The 20236-nt window shown below is 44.4% G+C and overlaps 1 protein-coding gene across 1 annotated transcript in view; it reads left to right on the top strand.

Moving 5' to 3' along the window:
• Positions 1-20236, top strand: part of ROR1 (receptor tyrosine kinase like orphan receptor 1) — a 210474-nt gene that overhangs the window by 174235 nt on the left and 16003 nt on the right. The window contains exon 5 of the mRNA XM_077278145.1: positions 19001-19128. Within this exon, the coding sequence (XP_077134260.1) occupies positions 19001-19128 (128 nt within the window). The remainder of the gene's footprint in view (positions 1-19000; positions 19129-20236) is intronic.

The following is a 20236-nucleotide window of genomic DNA, read 5'->3' as shown; positions in this document are numbered from 1 at the left end:
TACACATGCGAGGACTGTCATTTAACGCTTGCAGTGCCACCTGGGACTGAGACCACAACAGTGTGCTAATTGTGTGATGTGCAATTATTGTTATGCATCACACCATGGGTCAATGCATGGAAATTCTGCTACTGCACAATGTAATCTACATAACGATGGAGCCTAAATAAACCTGCGATATTAGGAGGTCTCCGAATAATAGTATAAAAGATACTATTGTAAAACGTAAAGGTGCAGTCACTGTGTACATACATTACTGATCCTGAGTTACATCCTGTATTATACTCCAGAGCTGCACTCACTATTCAGCTGGTGCAGTCACTGTGTACATACATTACCGATCCTGAGTTACATCCTGTATTATACTCCAGAGCTGCACTCACTATTCTGCTGGTGCAGTCACTGTGTACATACATTACATTACTGATCCTGAGTTACCTCCTGTATTATACTCCAGAGCTGCACTCACTATTCTGCTGGTGCAGTCACTGTGTACATACATTACATTACTGATCCTGAGTTACATCCTGTATTATACTCCAGAGCTGCACTCACTATTCTGCTGGTGCAGTCACTGTGTACATACATTACATTACTGATCCTGAGTTATATCCTGTATTATACTCCAGAGCTGCACTCACTATTCTGCTGGTGCCGTCACTGTGTACATACATTACATTACTGATCCTGAGTTACATCCTGTATTATACTCCAGAGCTGCACTCACTATTCTGCTGGTGCAGTCACTGTGTACATACATTACATTACTGATCCTGAGTTATATCCTGTATTATACTCCAGAGCTGCACTCACTATTCTGCTGGTGCAGTCACTGTGTACATACATTATATTACTGATCCCGAGTTACATCCTGTATTATACTCAAGAGCTGCACTCACTATTCTGCTGGTGCAGTCGCTGTGTACATACATTACTGATCCTGAGTTACATCCTGTATTATACTCAAGAGCTGCACTCACTATTCTGCTGGTGCAGTCACTGTGTACATACATTACTTTACTGATCCTGAGTTACCTCCTGTATTATACTCCAGAGCTGCACTCACTATTCTGCTGGTGCAGTCACTGTGTACATACATTACACAAGGTTTGCCGTGAAGGGGCAGTGGGCTTCATACAGTCTGATCAGAATGTTAAACTGAAAACCTCATGTTCAGTATTTAAATTTTTGCCTAGCGGCTTTAGATCAACGTATGATTTTGGGATGTGCAGTTCATGCTCTTTTTTTTTTCTTTTTACACATAGCGTGTACATACATTACATTACTGATCCTGAGTTACATCCTGTATTACACTCCAGAGCTGCACTCACTATTCTGCTGGTGCAGTCACTGTGTACATACATTACTTTACTGATCCTCAGTTACATCCTGTATTATACTCCAGAGCTGCACTCACTATTCTGCTGGTGCAGTCACTGTGTACATACATTACATTACTGATCCTCAGTTACATCCTGTATTATACTCCAGAGCTGCACTCACTATTCTGCTGGTGCAGTCACTGTGTACATACAGTACATTACTGATCCTCAGTTACATCCTGTATTATACTCCAGAGCTGCACTCACTATTCTGCTGGTGCAGTCACTGTGTACATACAGTACATTACTGATCCTGAGTATCAGTAGCATTTGCAGTGTGCTGCGCTTTGTCTTGTGTATTGTAGGAGTGTTTCCCATATTTTGCTGTATTTTATTAATACTCACACAGTGGATTAATAAATCTTACCTGCTGCCAACTAAATTAACAGAAGTCACTTACCGTATATGTAGTCATGTAGCTGATTTTTCTTATCAGCAGCACATGATCAGCAGAGGGGTCTCCCCTCTATTTCTTAAATCATAGTTTGCGTTCAGATTTCTATAGATTTGCAGTTGGGATTTCCCTTCATTTCTAAACCTATTTTGGAAATTAAGTGTCCACTATTTAATGGATCTGCACATATGGCTTCAAGATCCCGTTATTAGTTCCGTTTTCTGACCGCCGGTGATATACAATGCAATATATTAACAGCAGTAACAGATCTCCAGACTTACAGTATAAAAAGCTGTAAATCATAGTCGATATATTATTATTATTACCAGCAGCATGGGAGGCCGGGGGAGGGGAGAAAAACTAAGACCAGTTGTGATTAATTGTGGTTTGGTCGTTTGTGGTGAAAAAAATAATTACCCTGTAAATAGTGCTCTCATTGACTCCTGTGGTTAATATGATCACTAATGTGACTTGCCCTACAAATAGAATTTACAGCCTTATTTATGCTCTGGAAAACATTACCCTGAGCAATTAAGTGCAAATTATCAGCAATTCTTGTGGTCTGTAAAGAGCAAGTGCAAAAGTGTTAAGAAGGATGTGTTATATGTGCAAGTGATAAGTGGACATTTCTTTCTACGAATCATAAACTTACATTAGTGGCACATCCAAAACGTGTGCAAGAATATACCCAATAATGCTGCCCCCTATGTGCAAGAATATAACTACTATGAGGGTATGTGCACACTCTGCGGTTTTTGCTGCGGATCCGCAGCAGTTTTCCATGCGGTGTACAGTACCATGTTACCGTATGGAAAACCAAAACCGCAGTGCCCACGATGCAGAAAAAGCCGCGCGGAATTGCTGCGGAAAAAAAGAAGGACCATGTCACTTCTGTCTGCGGATTCCACAGCGGTTTTCAACATGCACCAATAGGAAAGTGCTGTTGAAAACCCGCAAAGGAATCTGCAGAAGAAACCGCAGGAAAATCAGCAGTGAAAACCGCAGTGGTTTTGCACTGCGGATTTTCCTATTCCGCAGCGGAAAAAACCGCAGCAGATTCCGCAGCGTGTGCACGGGGCCTAATACTGCTCCTATATACAAGAATATAACTACTATAATACTGCCCCTATGTACAAGAATATAACTACTATAATACTGCTCCTATGTACAAGAATATAACTACTATAATACTGCCCCTATGTACAAGAATATAACTACTATAATACTGCTCCTATGTACAAGAATATAACTACTATAATGCTGCTCCTATGTACAAGAGTATAACTACTATAATACTGTCCCCTATGTACAAGAATATAACTACTATAATACTGCTCCTATGTACAAGAATATAACTACTATAATACTGCCCCTATGTACAAGAATATAACTACTATAATACTGCTCCTATGTACAAGAATATAACTACTATAATACTGCCCCTATGTACAAGAATATAACTACTATAATACTGCTCCTATGTACAAGAATATAACTACTATAATACTGCCTCCTTTGGAAATCTTTTTATGTTTTGTGGTTGACGAATCTCTTTTTCTGCTATATATTATGTATGAGTTTTAGCCTTCAACTTTTTTTGCACAGTCGTCATATTTTGCTTTCCCACTACACCACTTCTACAATAAATAATCTCTCAGCACAACTATTGCACAATTTCTTGCTATCTTTTAGAGAGCCGACCGCCCTTTAATTAAGACATTTAACATGTCACCTTCCGCAGCCAATGTTTATGTCTCAGTACAAATCTGACTTGTCTCAGCTCGGGTGTACTGTAATTAGAGCTGACATCATAGAATTCTAATCAGTGAGCTTCATTACAGCACCAGAGAGAACAATATATCCCATGTATGTAAATCTCCTATATAATCAAATTGGGGGATATTCTAAAAGTCATTTTCATACATTAAAGCTCTACAGACCTTGTACATGAATGGTTGAATCTTATAGATCTCTCTTGACATTAATGGTGTGGATAAAAAATACCATAGGGTTTTAGGAAACTCAGCCTTATGATGTCCCTATATCCAAAAAATGCCATATGAAAAAAAAAATACACTGCTCAAAAAAATAAAGGGAACACTTAAACAACAGAATATAACTCCAAATAAATCAAACTTCTGTGAAATCAAACTGTCCACTTAGGAAGCAACACTGTTTGACAATCAACTTCACATGCTGTTGTGCAAATGGAATAGACAACAGATGGAAATTATTGGCAATTATCAAGACACCCTCAATAAAGGAGTGGTTCTGCAGGTGGGGACCACAGACCACATCTCAGTACCAATGCTTTCTGGCTGATGTTTTGGTCACTTTTGAATGTTGGTTGTGCTTTCACACTCGCAGCATGAGACGGACTCTACAACCCACACAAGTGGCTCAGGTAGTGCAGCTCATCCAGGATGGCACATCAATGCGAGCTGTGGCAAGAAGGTTTGCTATGTCTGTCAGCGTAGTGTCCAGAGGCTGGAGGCACTACCAGGAGACAGGCCAGTACACCAGGAGACGTGGAGGGGGCCGTAGGAGGGCAACAACCCAGCAGCAGGACCGCTACCTCAGCCTTTGTGCAGGAGGAACAGGAAGAGCACTGCCAGAGCCCTGCAAAATGACCTCCAGCAGGCCACAAATGTGGTTGTCTGCACAAACGGTTAGAAACCGACTCCATGAGGATGGTCTGACGGCCCGACGTCCACAGATGGGGGTTGTGCTCACAGCCCAACACCATGCAGAATGACTGGCATTTGCCACAGAACACCAGGATTGGCAAATTCACCACTGGTGCCCTGTGCTCTTCACAGATGAAAGCAGTTTCACACTGAGCACATGTGACAGACGTGAGAGTCTGGAGATGCTGTGGAGAGCGATCTGCTGCCTGTAACATCCTTCAGCATGACCGATTTGGCAGTGGGTCAGTAATGGTGTGGGGTGGCATTTCTTTGGAGGGCTGCACAGCCCTCCATGTGCTCGCCAGAGGTAGCGTGACTGCCACTAGGTACCGAGATGAGATCCTCAGACCCCTTGTGAGACCATATGCTGGTGCGGTTGGCTCTGGGTTCCTCCTAATGCAGGACAATACCAGTCCTCATGTGGCTGGAGTGTGTCAGCAGTTCCTGCAAGATGAAGGCATTGAAGCTATGGACTGGCCCGCCCGTTCCCCAGACCTGAATCCGATTGAGCACATCTGGGACATCATGTCTCGCACCATCCACCAACGTCACGTTGCACCACAGACTGTCCAGGAGTTGGCGGATGCTTTAGTCCAGGTCTGGGAGAAGATCCCTCAGACCATCCGCCGCTTCATCAGGAGCATGCCCAGGCGTTGTAGGGATGTCATACAGGCACGTGGAGGCCACACACACTACTGAGCATAATTTCCTCATCTTGAGGCATTTCCACTGAAGTTGGATCAGCCTGTAACTTCATTTTCCACTTTGATTTTGAGCATCATTCCAACTCCAGACCTCTGCGGGATAGTAGTTGTGATTTACGTTGATCATTTTTAGGTTTTATTGTTCTCAACACATTCCACTATGTAATGAATAAAGATTTACATCTGGAATATTTCATTTAGTGATATCTAGGATGTGAGATTTTAGTGTTCCCTTTATTTGTTTGAGCAGTGTACCTTTATAATATATACTGCAATGCGCCTCGACAGCTGGTGGTTATTGTGAAGAGGAATCATAGGAATACAAATAAGGATTGATCGGAAAATTCACTTAATATTTTAAAGTTTCTGTACACCTTTGCTGTTTTCTTTATGGTTCAGTTTTTTTCCTAAATGAAATATTTAGCACTTTTTTCTTAATAGTATTAATGAAAAATGTTCTATTATTTTACTGCCGCAGAATGTCTGAAAGTCCATTATACAGATCAGTGCTTTAGTAAAAATGTGTCAAATCCATTAATGCTCTGGCTCCTGGTTCTGATGGATCTCTGCTCTCCCTCCCCCATTTCTCAGTGTTAGAGATAGCAGGAGGAAGATACACAGATCTCCACAATGTGGAAAGGGGAGCAAGCATGTATAGTCTCAGAGAGCACAGAGAGAACAGACTTTTGAAAAAGGAGGAAAGCACAAGAAAAGGAAATGAGTACTAGACAGAAGCTGTGACAATATTTGAGCTAATAAAGACATAAGCATTCTGTCTTGGAAAGACACACATACTTCCCAACCTTCCCGGATCCAGTGGGACAATCACAAATTTGCGGATCTCCCCTGTTATCAATGTATGGGGCTTTGTCCTGACTTCAATAGTATCTGCGTCCTCAGCATCAAACTGTGTAGGTAGCACTTCCACCATACTATTGTATCACCACAGTAGCGTATATTACTGGGAGGAACACAATACTGGACCTTACATCCAGTCTATATTACTGGGAGAGACACACAGACCTCACATCCAGCCTGTATTACTGAAAGAGACACACAGACCTCACATCCAGTCTATATTACTGAAAGAGACACACAGACCTCACATCCAGCCTATATTACTGGGAGAGACACACAGACCTCACATCCAGCCTATATTACTGGGAGAGGCACACAGACCTCACATCCAGCCTATATTACTGGGAGAGACACACAGACCTCACATCCAGCCTATATTACTGGGAGAGACACACAGACCTCACATCCAGCCTATATTACTGGGAGAGACACACAGACCTCACATCCAGCCTATATTACTGGGAGAGGCACACAGACCTTACATCCAGCCTATATTACTGGGAGAGACACACAGACCTCACATCCAGCCTATATTACTGGGAGAGACACACAGACCTCACATCCAGCCTATATTACTGGGAGAGGCACACAGACCTTACATCCAGCCTATATTACTGGGAGAGACACACAGACCTCACATCCAGCCTATATTACTGGGAGAGACACACAGACCTCACATCCAGCCTATATTACTGGGAGAGACACACACACCTCACATCACATCCAGCCGATATTACTGGGAGAGAGACAGACATTACATCCAGCCTATATTACTGGGAGAGACACACAGAGCTCACATCCAGCCTATATTACTGAGACACACAGACCTCACATCCAGCCTATATTACTGGGAGAGACACACAGACCTCACATCTAGCCTATATTACTGGGAGAGACACGCAGACCTTACATCCAGCCTATATTACTGGGAGAGACACACAGACCTCACATCACATCCAGCCGATATTACTGGGAGAGACACACAGACATTACATCCAGCCTATATTACTGAGAGAGACACACAGACCTCACATCCAGCCTATATTACTGAGAGAGACACACAGACCTCACATCCAGCCTATATTACTGAGAGAGACACACAGACCTCACATCACATCCAGCCTATATTACTGGGAGAGACACACAGACCTCACATGCTGCCTATATTACTGAGAGAGACACACAGACCTCACATCCAGCCTATATTACTGGGAGAGACACACAGACCTCACATCACATCCAGCCGATATTACTGGGAGAGACACACAGACATTACATCCAGCCTATATTACTGGGAGAGACACACAGACCTCACATCCAGCCGATATTACTGGGAGAGACACACAGACATTACATCCAGCCTATATTACTGGGAGAGACACACAGACCTCACATCCAGCCTATATTACTGGGAGAGGCACACAGACCTTACATCCAGCCTATATTACTGGGAGAGACACACAGACCTCACATCCAGCCTATATTACTGGGAGAGACACACAGACCTCACATCCAGCCTATATTACTGGGAGAGACACACACACCTCACATCACATCCAGCCGATATTACTGGGAGAGAGACAGACATTACATCCAGCCTATATTACTGGGAGAGACACACAGAGCTCACATCCAGCCTATATTACTGAGACACACAGACCTCACATCCAGCCTATATTACTGGGAGAGACACACAGACCTCACATCTAGCCTATATTACTGGGAGAGACACGCAGACCTTACATCCAGCCTATATTACTGGGAGAGACACACAGACCTCACATCACATCCAGCCTATATTACTGAGAGAGACACACACCTCACATCACATCCAGCCTATATTACTGGGAGAGACACACAGACCTCACATGCTGCCTATATTACTGAGAGAGACACACAGACCTCACATCCAGCCTATATTACTGGGAGAGACACACAGACCTCACATCACATCCAGCCGATATTACTGGGAGAGACACACAGACATTACATCCAGCCTATATTACTGGGAGAGACACACAGACCTCACATCCAGCCGATATTACTTGGAGAGACACACAGACATTACATCCAGCCTATATTACTGGGAGAGACACACAGACCTCACATCCAGCCTATATTACTGAGAGAGACACACAGATTTCACATCCAGCCTATATTACTGAGAGAGACACACAGACCTCACATCCAGCCTATATTACTGAGAGAGACACACAGACCTCACATCCAGCCTATATTACTGAGAGAGACACACAGACCTCACATCCAGCCTATATTACTGAGAGAGACACACAGACCTCACATCCAGCCTATATTACTGAGAGAGACACACAGACCTCACATCCAGCCTATATTACTGGGAGAGACACAGACCTCACATCCAGCCTATATTACTGAGAGAGACACACAAACCTCACATCCAGCCTATATTACTGAGACACACAGACCTCACATCCAGCCTATATTACTGGGAGAGACACAGATCTCACATCCAGCCTATATTACTGGGAGAGACACACAGACATTACATCCAGCCTATATTACTGAGAGAGACACACAGACATTACATCCAGCCTATATTACTGGGAGAGACACACAGAGCTCACATCCAGCCTATATTACTGGGAGAGACACACAGACCTCACATCCAGCCTATATTACTGGCAGCATCCAAGAAAGGAAAACCACCTTGGATGCTGCCCTTCCCGTTGTTGTTCCTTCCCGGTGAAAGACCTGGCTATTCATTGCTTGCATTGAGAAACACGTGATGGTGTCTCCGCAGCTTTTCTACATACATTTGCATAATTCCCTTTAGGGATGGGGGCAGTGTTCTGGATCACTGCGTTGAGAAACACGTGATGGTGTCTCCGCGGTGTTGGATGATTTGATCTCCCCGAGGTCATTCACCCTTATGTTTATAGTCTTTTCACTAGGCACTGCTCCTAATAGCCAGTTTCCTACTCCACACTGATGAGGGGCAAATACCCCGAAACAGCTGTCTGTGGATGGATACCATGTTTTAGCATAGGTGGTTTTCCTTTCTTGGATGCTGCCCTTCCCGTGGTTGTTCCTTCTCGGTGAAAGACCTGGCTATTCATTGCTTGCGTTTAGAAACACGTGATGGTGTCTCCGCGACTTTTCTACATATATTTGTGAGAGAGACACACAGAGCTCACATCCAGCCTATATTACTGGAAAGGACACTCAGAGAAAAACTGGAAACTTGAATAAGCCTACAAATTATAACTCATAGAACTCATGATTGCAGGACAGATCTTAGTACAACTTAATTAACTTAGGGCAACAACTTGTGTAAAAAATAAAATTCCATGTCTAAAGTGTCCATAATGTTTAACACAGGAAAGATGTACCGTATATCTTTGTACCGTGTTAGCCAGTAGATAGCAAAGTATTTGGAATTGAGAGTCCTCAGTGGCTGATACGTTTAAGGCTACTTTCACACATTAGGTTTTTTGCATCAGGCACAATCCGGCGACTGTTGGAAAAAACAGATCCGGCGCAGATTGTGAAAAACTGATGCGACGGATCCGTTTTTTCAACGGATCCGACTAGCATATCCAGATAATTGGATAAAAAATTTTTTTGGGAGCATGCTCAGTTTAAAATAACGGAATCCGGTGCCGGAATCCGTCATTTTCCGGATCCGGCACCTTCCAGCTCCCATAGACTTCCATTCTAGCAAACAGCCGGAAGCGCCGGATCCTGCGCTTCCGGCTTTTTCGCCGGAGACAAAAAACATTGCTATGGACGTTTTTTTTCCAGAAACCGGGAACGGCAGAAAACCGGACGAAACGCAGTGTCATCCGGCGCATTCCGGCGCTAATACAAGTCTATGGGAAAAAAACGGATCCGGAGGCAATATTCGCCGGATCTGTTTTTTTGAAATGTAGCCGGATTGAGCCTGACAGTGAAAACCTGATGTGTGAAAGTAGCCTTAATGGCTCACTGAAAAGATGGTGACAAACTGCAAGCTTTCAAGACTACTCCGGTCCCTTCATCAGACACAGGCTAATATAACATCTGAAGAATCACATATTTATACACAACACAGCACAGAACGGTCATTGTGTATTATTATTTCTGTGCTGTGTTGTGTATAAATATGTGATTCTTCAGATTTTATATTAGTCTATGCCTGATGAAGAGACCGGAGTAGTCTCGAAAGCTTGCAATTTGTTACCATCTTTTCAGTTAGCCATTAAAAGGTATCAACCACTGAGGACTCTCAATTCCAAATACTTTTCATAATGTTTAAATGTTTATTGTGAAAACAAAGGGAATAAGCAGAAATTACCAGGATAGCAATCTCTCCAATGCTGTCATATAAACTAGCCAAAGTCCAATATTACAGTAATGGGGCGTCTTTTTGCTGTATGATCATTTCCTTCCCCCGGTTCTTGGCTTTTTCATACGGTGAGCTGTACATGAAGACAAGTAAGCCTAACCGATACCAGAGCTAAGGGAAGAGATAGGTTCCTTATTGGGAGAAATAATAGATTAACAGCAGATGAAACAATGGTGAGTTTAATACTCCTCGAATAATATGTTTTCATAAAATCTGCTTGGACGGCATTATTACTTTATAATGGGAAATTACTTTATAAGGGGGCACTTGGGGCAATATCACTTTATAAGCGGGCACTCAGGACATTATTACATTATAATGGGGCATTACTTTATAAGGGGGCATTTGGGACAGTATTACTTTATAAGGGGGCACTCGGGGCATTATTACTCTATAAATGGGCACTCGGCATTATTACAATATAATGGGGCATTACTTTATATGGGGGCACTAGGTCATTATTACTTTATTAGGGGGCACTTGGGAAATCCTACAAAGAGGGCACATGTAAGACATCCTTGCATGGACTGTAGCTTGCGACTGTCCCTTATCACCCAAAAATAAAACATGTGGATCACATCGCCGTGATGCTCGCAGCTCATTTTGGCATAAAACTGTCCGTGTAAGCTCCTTAGGTTAGCCCATTACGGGGTGTTTCACCGAGGGGTCCCAGCTGTGGAGAAATCCCTCGTATTAATCGTGTGTGAACAGGACTCATGTACTGGCTATGGGTCGGAGGGATCATTCTGGGCCCCGGTCCTCAGCCGCTCGCTGAGACACAGTCTTCCAGACACAGAGTCTTGGTGCCTGCGCTGTACGGTCACTATCACAATGAGCCATCAGGGAGATCAGCGCCAATTAATGGTGCTGAAAGGCCCGGACTTATCTCAGCTGCCATACATTCCACATCAGTTTTTCATTTTGGAGAGATATCGCTGTCCGCGTCTCCTTGCTGACAAATCTCCAAGGTAAATAAAACTGAGAAAACCCACAGATCATCTATGTCTGGGTGGGATTAGTGATGGGGTGAGTGGGGCAACAGGTGTGTAAGCCCCACCCTGCACTCCACCCATAAAAATAATGCCCCCTAGTCACGCCTCAGTGTTCTCACACAGTTTAGCACCCCTTTTATGGCCTCCAAACCGTATGACACCCCTCGCAGTGCCCACTATCAATATGATATCCCCAAAATGCCCCTACACAATATAATGTGCCAAAAATGCTCCCACAGTGCTTTCACACACTATCATGCCCCTCACACAGATTTATGCCCACACAAAACCCTCTTACACACAGTATGATGCCCCCACAGTATAATGTCCATACAGGGCCCTCCACACAGTATGATGTCCCCACAGGGCCCTCCACACAGTATGATGTCCCCACAGAGCCCTCCACACAGTATGATGTACCCACAGGGCCCTCCACACAGTATGATGTCCCCACAGGGCCCTCCACACAGTATGATGTACCCACAGGACCCTCCACACAGTATGATGTACCCACAGGTCCCTCCACACAGTATGATGTCCCCACAGGGCCCTCCACACAGTATGATGTACCCACAGGGCCCTCCACACAGTATGATGTACCCACAGGTCCCTCCACACAGTATGATGTCCCCACAGGGCCCTCCACACAGTATGATGTACCCACAGGGCCCTCCACACAGTATGATGTACCCACAGGGCCCTCCACACAGTATGATATACCCACAGGTCCCTCCACACAGTATGATGTCCCCACAGGGCCCTCCACACAGTATGATGTACCCACAGGGCCCTCCACACAGTATGATGTACCCACAGGGCCCTCCACACAGTATGATGTACCCACAGGGCCCTCCACACAGTATGATGTACCCACAGGGCCCTCCACACAGTATGAAGCTCCCGATACACAGTATATTCCCTAACAGTGCCACACACAGCTTAATGAGCCCATAGTGTCAGCGATGCAATGATGCCCTCCATACAGTATGATCCCCCATACTGTATGCTACATACAGTCTGCTACATGATGCCACAACAGTCCCTCGTCCACACAGTATAATGTACCCCTATTCCCCCCACACACACAATGGTACCCCACACTGCCCGTTACATACAGTATGATACCCTAACCCCTTACGCACAGTATTATGCCTCTACACATTAAGATGTCCTCTGCAGTGTGATGCCCCTGCAGTCCCCCACACATGGTACAATGCGCCTACAGTGTCCCCCATGCTATGATGCCCTCCATACAGTATGATGCCCCACACTGTCCACTGCATCCAGGAAGATGCTCCTACTGTGCCCACAGTGTTTCCTATGCAATGATGCCCTCCACACAGTATGATGCCCCTACAGTCTCCCACACATGGCATAATGTGCCAACAGTGTCCCCCATGCTGTGCTGCCCTCCACACAGTATGATGCCCCACACTGTCCACTGCATCCAGGAAGATGCTCCTATTGTGCCCACAGTGTCCCCTATGCAATGATGCCCTCCACACAGTATGATGCCCCTACAGTCTCCCACACATGGTATAATGTGCCAACAGTGTCCCCCATGTTGTGCTGCCCTCCACACAGTATGATGCCCCACACTATCCACTACGTACAGTATGATGCCCCTACAGTTTCCCACACATGGTATAATGTGCCCAGTGTCCCCATGCTATGCTGCCCTCCACACAGTATGATGCCCCACACTGTCCACTACGTACAGTATAATGCTCCTACAGTCTCCCACACATGGTATAATGTGCCCAGTGTCCCCCATGCTATGCTGCCCTCCACACAGTATGATGCCCCACACTATCCACTACGTACAGTATAATGCTCCTACAGTCTCCCACACATGGTATAATGTGCCCAGTGTCCCCCATGCTATGCTGCCCTCCACACAGTATGATGCCCCACACTATCCACTACGTACAGTATGATGCCCCTACAGTCTCCCACACATGGTATAATGTGCCAACAGTGTCCCCCATGTTGTGCTGCCCTCCACACAGTATGATGCCCCACACTGTCCACTACGTACAGTATAATGCTCCTACAGTCTCCCACACATGGTATAATGTGCCCACAGTGTCCCCCTTGCTATGATGCCCTCCACACAGTATGATGCCCCACAGTGTCCACTACATACAGTATGATGCCCCTACAATGCCTCCTCCTTTTCCAGCATTTGTACGATCATGCTCATCAGGATCTGAGGTTCATTTACACGAGGCGATAATGTGCAAATGAGTGTTCACAAGAAAGATGGCTCCCAATCATTGGCCTTTGTGAACGTGCTGCCAACAAGCCGATGAACGAGATGTTATCACCAAATACGGTGCAATATAGTTTCTAAATATCGTCGCACAGTAATTAATAATGATACTAGAGAATGGCCATATAATACCTCCATATCGTGCATCCTGGAGCTATGGAGCGCCCATATATAAAGCTTCTCACATGTTCCATATAATGCGTCCTCTATACATGGGGCATGCTATATGGGGTCACAGAGGGCCAGCAATGGGATTTTCTATGCTCCTCCACTAGACTCATTAATCACATGACCTCATGATTCTGAAAATGGTCCATTCTGGCGGATGACATCGCTCGCTGAGTCGCGCCAGCAGGCAGCGTGTGCCAGGGTGTGCTTTCTTATCTGAAATAGCATATTAGATGACATAAGTCTTTGGAAAGAGGAAAAAAAAAGTAACTCTGCCACTGTATACCCTAATAATAGCACCATATAGTAAAGTGGTGCATGGTATAAATCAAAGCTCGTGACATGTAAGACGTCACTATTCATCATGAGTAGAAAATACAGAACTCCGTACCTCTAAGACTGGGGTGAAGGAGGACCCGTCACTTGCCATAAATATGGAGTGGTTTTACCTGGTGTAGACGCCGCTGTTCTCCTGAATCCGGCAATGTTTCTCTTTTGTTCCTGTGCCTCTCCTTTCCTGAGATATGGCCTCTTCTTCCCAGTATATAAATCTAGTCTTGTTATCCATGTGGGTGTGGTCCTCAAAAAGACACCCACAAAGTATTGAGCACCACACCCAGTTGGCTAGCAAGGCTAGATTTATATACAGAAAAGAGGAGGCCATATCTGAGGACCGGAGAGGAGCAGAAACTAAAGAAAAACATCTCCGGATTCAGGAGAACAGCGGCGTCTACAGCAGGTAAAAAAATATATATATTTATGGCAAGTGACAGGTCTTCTTTAAAGGTGCTCGGTGGTATTTTATCACTGGTGGTTGTGTAGGAAATGCCAATAGTATTTAATCTCGGGGGGATTAGTACCACAACCTCCTCACTGTGCTGATCAGTGGGGTCCGGAGGCTGGTTCCCCCTTGATAATACATTAATGACTATCCTAAGAATAGACCATGAGGGTTAGGAGACCAGGAGAACCTCGTACACAGGGGCAGGCAATAATACATTAATGGCTATCCTACGAATAGACCATGAGGGTTAGGAGATCCGGAGAACCTCGTACACAGGGGCAGGCAATAATACATTAATGGCTATCCTACGAATAGACCATGATAGTTAGGAGACCCTTGAACATAGAGGCGGGCAGTATGGCTGTTACGAGGGCTCTTGGAGGATGGATGGTGGGATGTCACCTCGCCATGATTTGAGGGGTTGACTCAATTAGGTACGGGGCAGATAGGCTCCAGAACGTCCTGCCCTGAGTGGTTACTGCTGTGATGGTGTGAACAGGCCCCTCATTGATTCACTTTGGGGCCCCATATTCTCGTGCACTTTCTTTGAAAGTGAATGGAACAATAGGGGGGGAAAGGTCACACGGCCCACGATTAGGGTCACACAACCAACATGGCTAAAGTAACCGCATCGCCCTGGCCGAAGGGGTCCGCGGAGGTCACTGTGCAGCCAGAGCAGGGCGACAATCTGATCTGCGTTGCATCGTCAGACACGTTTCAGCTCAGTCCTAATGAGAAGAATGAGACAGTCGTCAGGATCTCGCTACATCTGCTCCCATAATGACTTTGTTGTATGAATGTAAATCAGATGTTCTCCTCCGTAACATCAAACTCCGGAGGTTTACAAGCGCTGTCTAACAAATAATTAGCATTTGGTAATAAAAATCATTGCCAGGATTTGGCACGCTCAATCACAGATGGCTGTCGGACGCACCACTGTGTGCATGCTTATACTGGGAGTTTTACCATTAATAGTTGGTGCTGGAGGTAATGACAGCTCCGACTTCATATATTCAGCCTGCATCGGTGCCCGAGATCCAGGTCTGTGCAGTCCCATAAGAAGCCAAGGAATGCAGCCTGCATATCTGCTGGGCCCTTAAGACATCACAAATTTTCTTTTTACCCGTACTGGACTTTATTACAGAAAGGCGTTAACAAATGGGGACACCTGCACCCTGGACACCTGCACCCTGGACACCTGCACCCTGGACACCTGCACCCTGGACACATGCACCCTGGACACCTGCACCCTGGACACCTGCACCCTGGACACATGCACCCTGGACACATGCACCCTAGACACATGCACCCTGGACACATGCACCCTAGACACATGCACCCTGGACACATGCACCCTAGACACATGCACCCTGGACACATGCACCCTAGACACATGCACCCTGGACACCTGCACCCTGGACACCTGCACCCTGGACACCTGCACCCTGGACACATGCACCCTGGACACCTGCATCCTGCACGAGCGGCACATATGCAATACATACACTCATACTTGCCAACTCACCTGATGCATCCTGGATGTTATTCCCCTGCCTCAGCTCCAGTGTCTTCTCCTTCATTCTTCCCCTGCTCTGGCGGGCGCCTGCTGGTCTTCTGTCCATGAGGTTATGATAGTAACCTGGCCATCACCTCTAAGGTGGCACTCCCCGACTCTGGCGGCGGCACGCAGCCTGAGTATTCAGGTAGTTAGCATCCAACCCTCTACTTTGCACAACTGTCAAAATTAGTTTCATACTCAGCTCTGTAAATACTGGACTCCAGACATACCTAACACTGCTACATCGCATCTCCTCCTTTAGCAATGACCTTTTGTGGCTTCCCCTCCTTGTGGAGTGTGTCAGTGACGCCTTCTGGACATCTGTCAAGTCAGCAGTCTTCCCCATGATTGTGGAGCTACTGAAACAAACTAAGGGACCTTTATAAACACTTAGGAGCCTTTGTAGGAGTTTTTTGTGAATTATTTTAATTTACTGAGATAATGACTTTTGGGGTTTTCATTGGCTGTAAGCCATAATCATCAACATTAACAGAAATAAACACTTGAAATAGATCACTCTGTAATGACTCTATAGAATGTGTGAGTTTCACTTTTTGTATTGAAGAACTGAAATAAATGAACTTTTTATTGATATTCTAATTTTGTGAGAAGCATCTGTATCTGTTATGCATAAAAAAACACTCATCCGGACCAAGGGCTTCAAGAATCCACCTCGCCAGCTGAGACATAACATTGGTATAAGGGGGCACTTCCTGGAATTCCAGAAGAAAGACTGAAGGTTTCCAAAAAAAAAAAAAAAAAAAGCGATTCTAGAACATTTCTTTATTAAGGGAGGCAGGGAGCAGGGAATAGAGAGGTAGGAAACCGGGCTGGGAAAGCTGGGAAACTAGGGTCAGGGGACCGGGGGTTCACATTCGCAATAGGATAGTCCTCCCAAATGCTTGCCAAGAATACAATAGTATATCATATAGGTACCACTGCTACAAAACAGTAACACCCAAGTAATAGTGCCACATGGTGACTAAAAATACCACCGTATAATGGCAAAGTGCTTTACCATACAGTGCTCATATAATGCATATAATGGTGCCACACAATGCCCATATGGCAGAGCTAAGCACTATATGCCATATAATATTATAATGCCATGCTTATAATATAGTTCCATACAGTGTATGTATAGCAATACCAAAGAGTCCAAATAGCCGGGTCACATTGTGGCAGAATTATTCCTCCCTCCAGTCACTTTACAGTGAATTTGTCAGTAGGATCAACCCTCCTATATGGTCATGTACGTCATAGAAAGTTGAATAAAATGATATTTTGAGATCTGTGATCCGATGTTTTATTCCAGAGTAATCCATGTTTTTTTCAATAAAAAATGAGCTCTTAAGATCTATGGGACAGACATAGATCTCCCCGAGAATCTGTCTGCAGAGCTTATAATTGAGTGGAGGCGTTGCCAGTGTGAGACATGTAGGTCAGGAGAGCGGACTGTCAGTCATTACATGTCTCACACTGATAATACCACCTTTCATTAAAAATAAGCTCTAGATGCAGATTCTCGGGGAGATCTAATGTCCCGCCCATAGATCTTAACAGCTCCTGTACATATTAAGAAAACGTGTTGGCTAAAAAACGAAATAAACAAAACAAAAATCCTGCATTCACATCACAGAGCGATCCTGCCATTGTACGTCACCCGGCTGCATTTCACCTCGGAAGAGCGCCAACAGTCTAAACTGGGGCACCCAGAATGCAGCCGGCACCTCCCGAACATCCCGTAAAAGTCAATGGAGTCATTTAGGCTGAATGCTGCTCCGGTGTCACCGTATCACTTCCCTCGATTCATTCTTAATGGGCAAAGCCCTCGGTTCCAGCGCTGACCCAGCGCCAGTTCTGAAAAAACAAGTCTTAACTTCTCAGCTGCAGCTAGTCTTATTCCCAGTATGATGTTCTAGAATTACGTTGTGCGATGCAAACTTATCCAGCAGTGAGGACTGTGACTTAAATCGTGTTTTATACAACATTTTCCTCCAGAGCTGCATTCAGAATTCTGCTGACTTACTGCAAACTCTCAGCCTGCAGGAAATCATGCATCTCTACTGCCCTCTGCTGGTTCAGATCATGCCCTGCAGTGCATTATAAGACAAAACTATGTAATTAATTCCTTTTTTCATTGTGGGAAAACATTTTTAGGTTTAATGTAAAAGCTTCAAAAGTACTGAAACTTTTTAATTTTTGTTTTTTTTTCTATTTCTTCCCTTTTCAAGATCTCTGCATGCTGTCAGAGAATGTGAACCCCTCCTGCTTTCATACTCCTCACAGCTGAGGAATTGCTACAATTGTATCCAGTCTAGAATTCCTTTTGATCTAAAAACCGTGAATGACTGATATATATATTTTTACTGCACTGACACATTGTAACAAACCATCACCTTGGAGTTAAGCTGATTAGTTTAGACCGGTGCTAAACTTTACTGATGCTGAAAAGTGATTAGAACATTAAATTAAAATGTGGCAGAAGGAAATTAGGATCAGGGCCATAGCTAAAGGGGCTGCACAAGTTGTAGTTGCCCTGGTCCTCAAAGGGGTCTTGAGGATACCAGTATATAAATGGTACATGATCGATGGGGGATCAGTTATACATTTTGCACTGGGTTCAGCAGTCCTCAGTTACTAAGAATATTGTAGAATATGCACAGTTGCCCTTTTATGCTGTAACTGAACCTTCTGTGGATGATTTCGGTGCTCGCCACTTACTATTCTGTGCATTCACACATTTTTGGGAGGAAGTTTTGAACTTTTTGTTGCAGTTTTCTGGCGCCCTCTAGTGGAGGATCAGAAGTTTCATTATTCTTATTGTATCACCAGGGATGAATTTGAAGAAGACGGTTATTGCCAGCCGTACAGAGGATTTGCCTGCGCACGATTCATTGGGAACCGGACCATCTACATGGAGTCTCTACACATGCAAGGAGAACTGGAAAACCAGATGACCGGTACCACAAACTTTTCTCTTTGATTTTAAGAATTTGTTGATTTTGTCACTCGTGGATTCTGTCGCAGATTGTTAAGGGGATCGGACAGGAAAATCCGCAAAAAAAATTGACGTGCCACCTGTAAAATCTCATCCGCAAGGGCCGAGTTAGCACCCAGCAAACCTGCACCTGGGGGGAAAAACTGCTCCTGGGGAGACCCCTCGACCCACATTTCTGTTGGCAATGCGCAGTACACTTACAAAAGATGGGCGTACGGCTGGTGCTGAGCTCAGGAGCTATCAGCGTTGTCAGTCTAAATTGTGACAGCGGCATTTATGGTAAAAATAGGGTAAAGTGTCCCCCCAAAAAAAACATTTATGGGGTTCTATAGCACCCTCATTACAGCTGGGGTGTACTGAAGACCCCGGTGTCTGCCATGTTTGTACACCTCTGAGGCCTGGACTCCATAGGACATCAGTCATTTTACAGTATACTGCAGTATTACAGTATTATTTATTTATATAAAATATTTGCTTATTTATTTACCTTTCTGAAAGTTTCTATTATCTCCTTCATTTCCTAGAGAAAAAAAATATAATAATAACCCAGAGAATATAAATTGCTGATGGGTTGCCATTGCAGCCAGGGACCTAAATAAAGCGCTCGTTTCGCCTTCTCAGTCTGATCCTTGTAGGAGATTGTCAGTGTCACTATATACTGGAGTAATGCAATATATAGCGATCAAAGGATCGCAGCTTCAAGTCTCCTACAGGGACGAAAACAGAAAATCACATTAATAAACATTTTTGAAAATTAAAAAAAATTATAAAGGTTTAAATCACCCCTCTATTCTTTTTAAGGGTCTCTGAATGTGTTTTAATCACTATATATATATATATATATATATATATATATATATATATATATATTTATCACATACTAAACACCATGTAAATTAACCCTGAAAACAATGGCAGAATTGCATTTTTTTCCGCCATTTCTCTTCTATTGAAGTTTTTTTTTTTCCCCGTTTATTGCTACAATATATGGTAAAGTGAAAAGTTTCATCCAAAAAGGCAAAAGAAACAAGCATTCGTATGATGACAACAAGAAGAGATAAAAAAGTGGG

The sequence above is a fragment of the Ranitomeya variabilis genome, chromosome 8, assembly GCF_051348905.1.
Source record: "Ranitomeya variabilis isolate aRanVar5 chromosome 8, aRanVar5.hap1, whole genome shotgun sequence".
NCBI classification, from domain to species: domain Eukaryota; kingdom Metazoa; phylum Chordata; class Amphibia; order Anura; family Dendrobatidae; genus Ranitomeya; species Ranitomeya variabilis.
The sequence above is the reverse complement of the archived record's forward strand: the minus strand, read 5'-3'. Positions and strand labels throughout refer to the sequence as shown.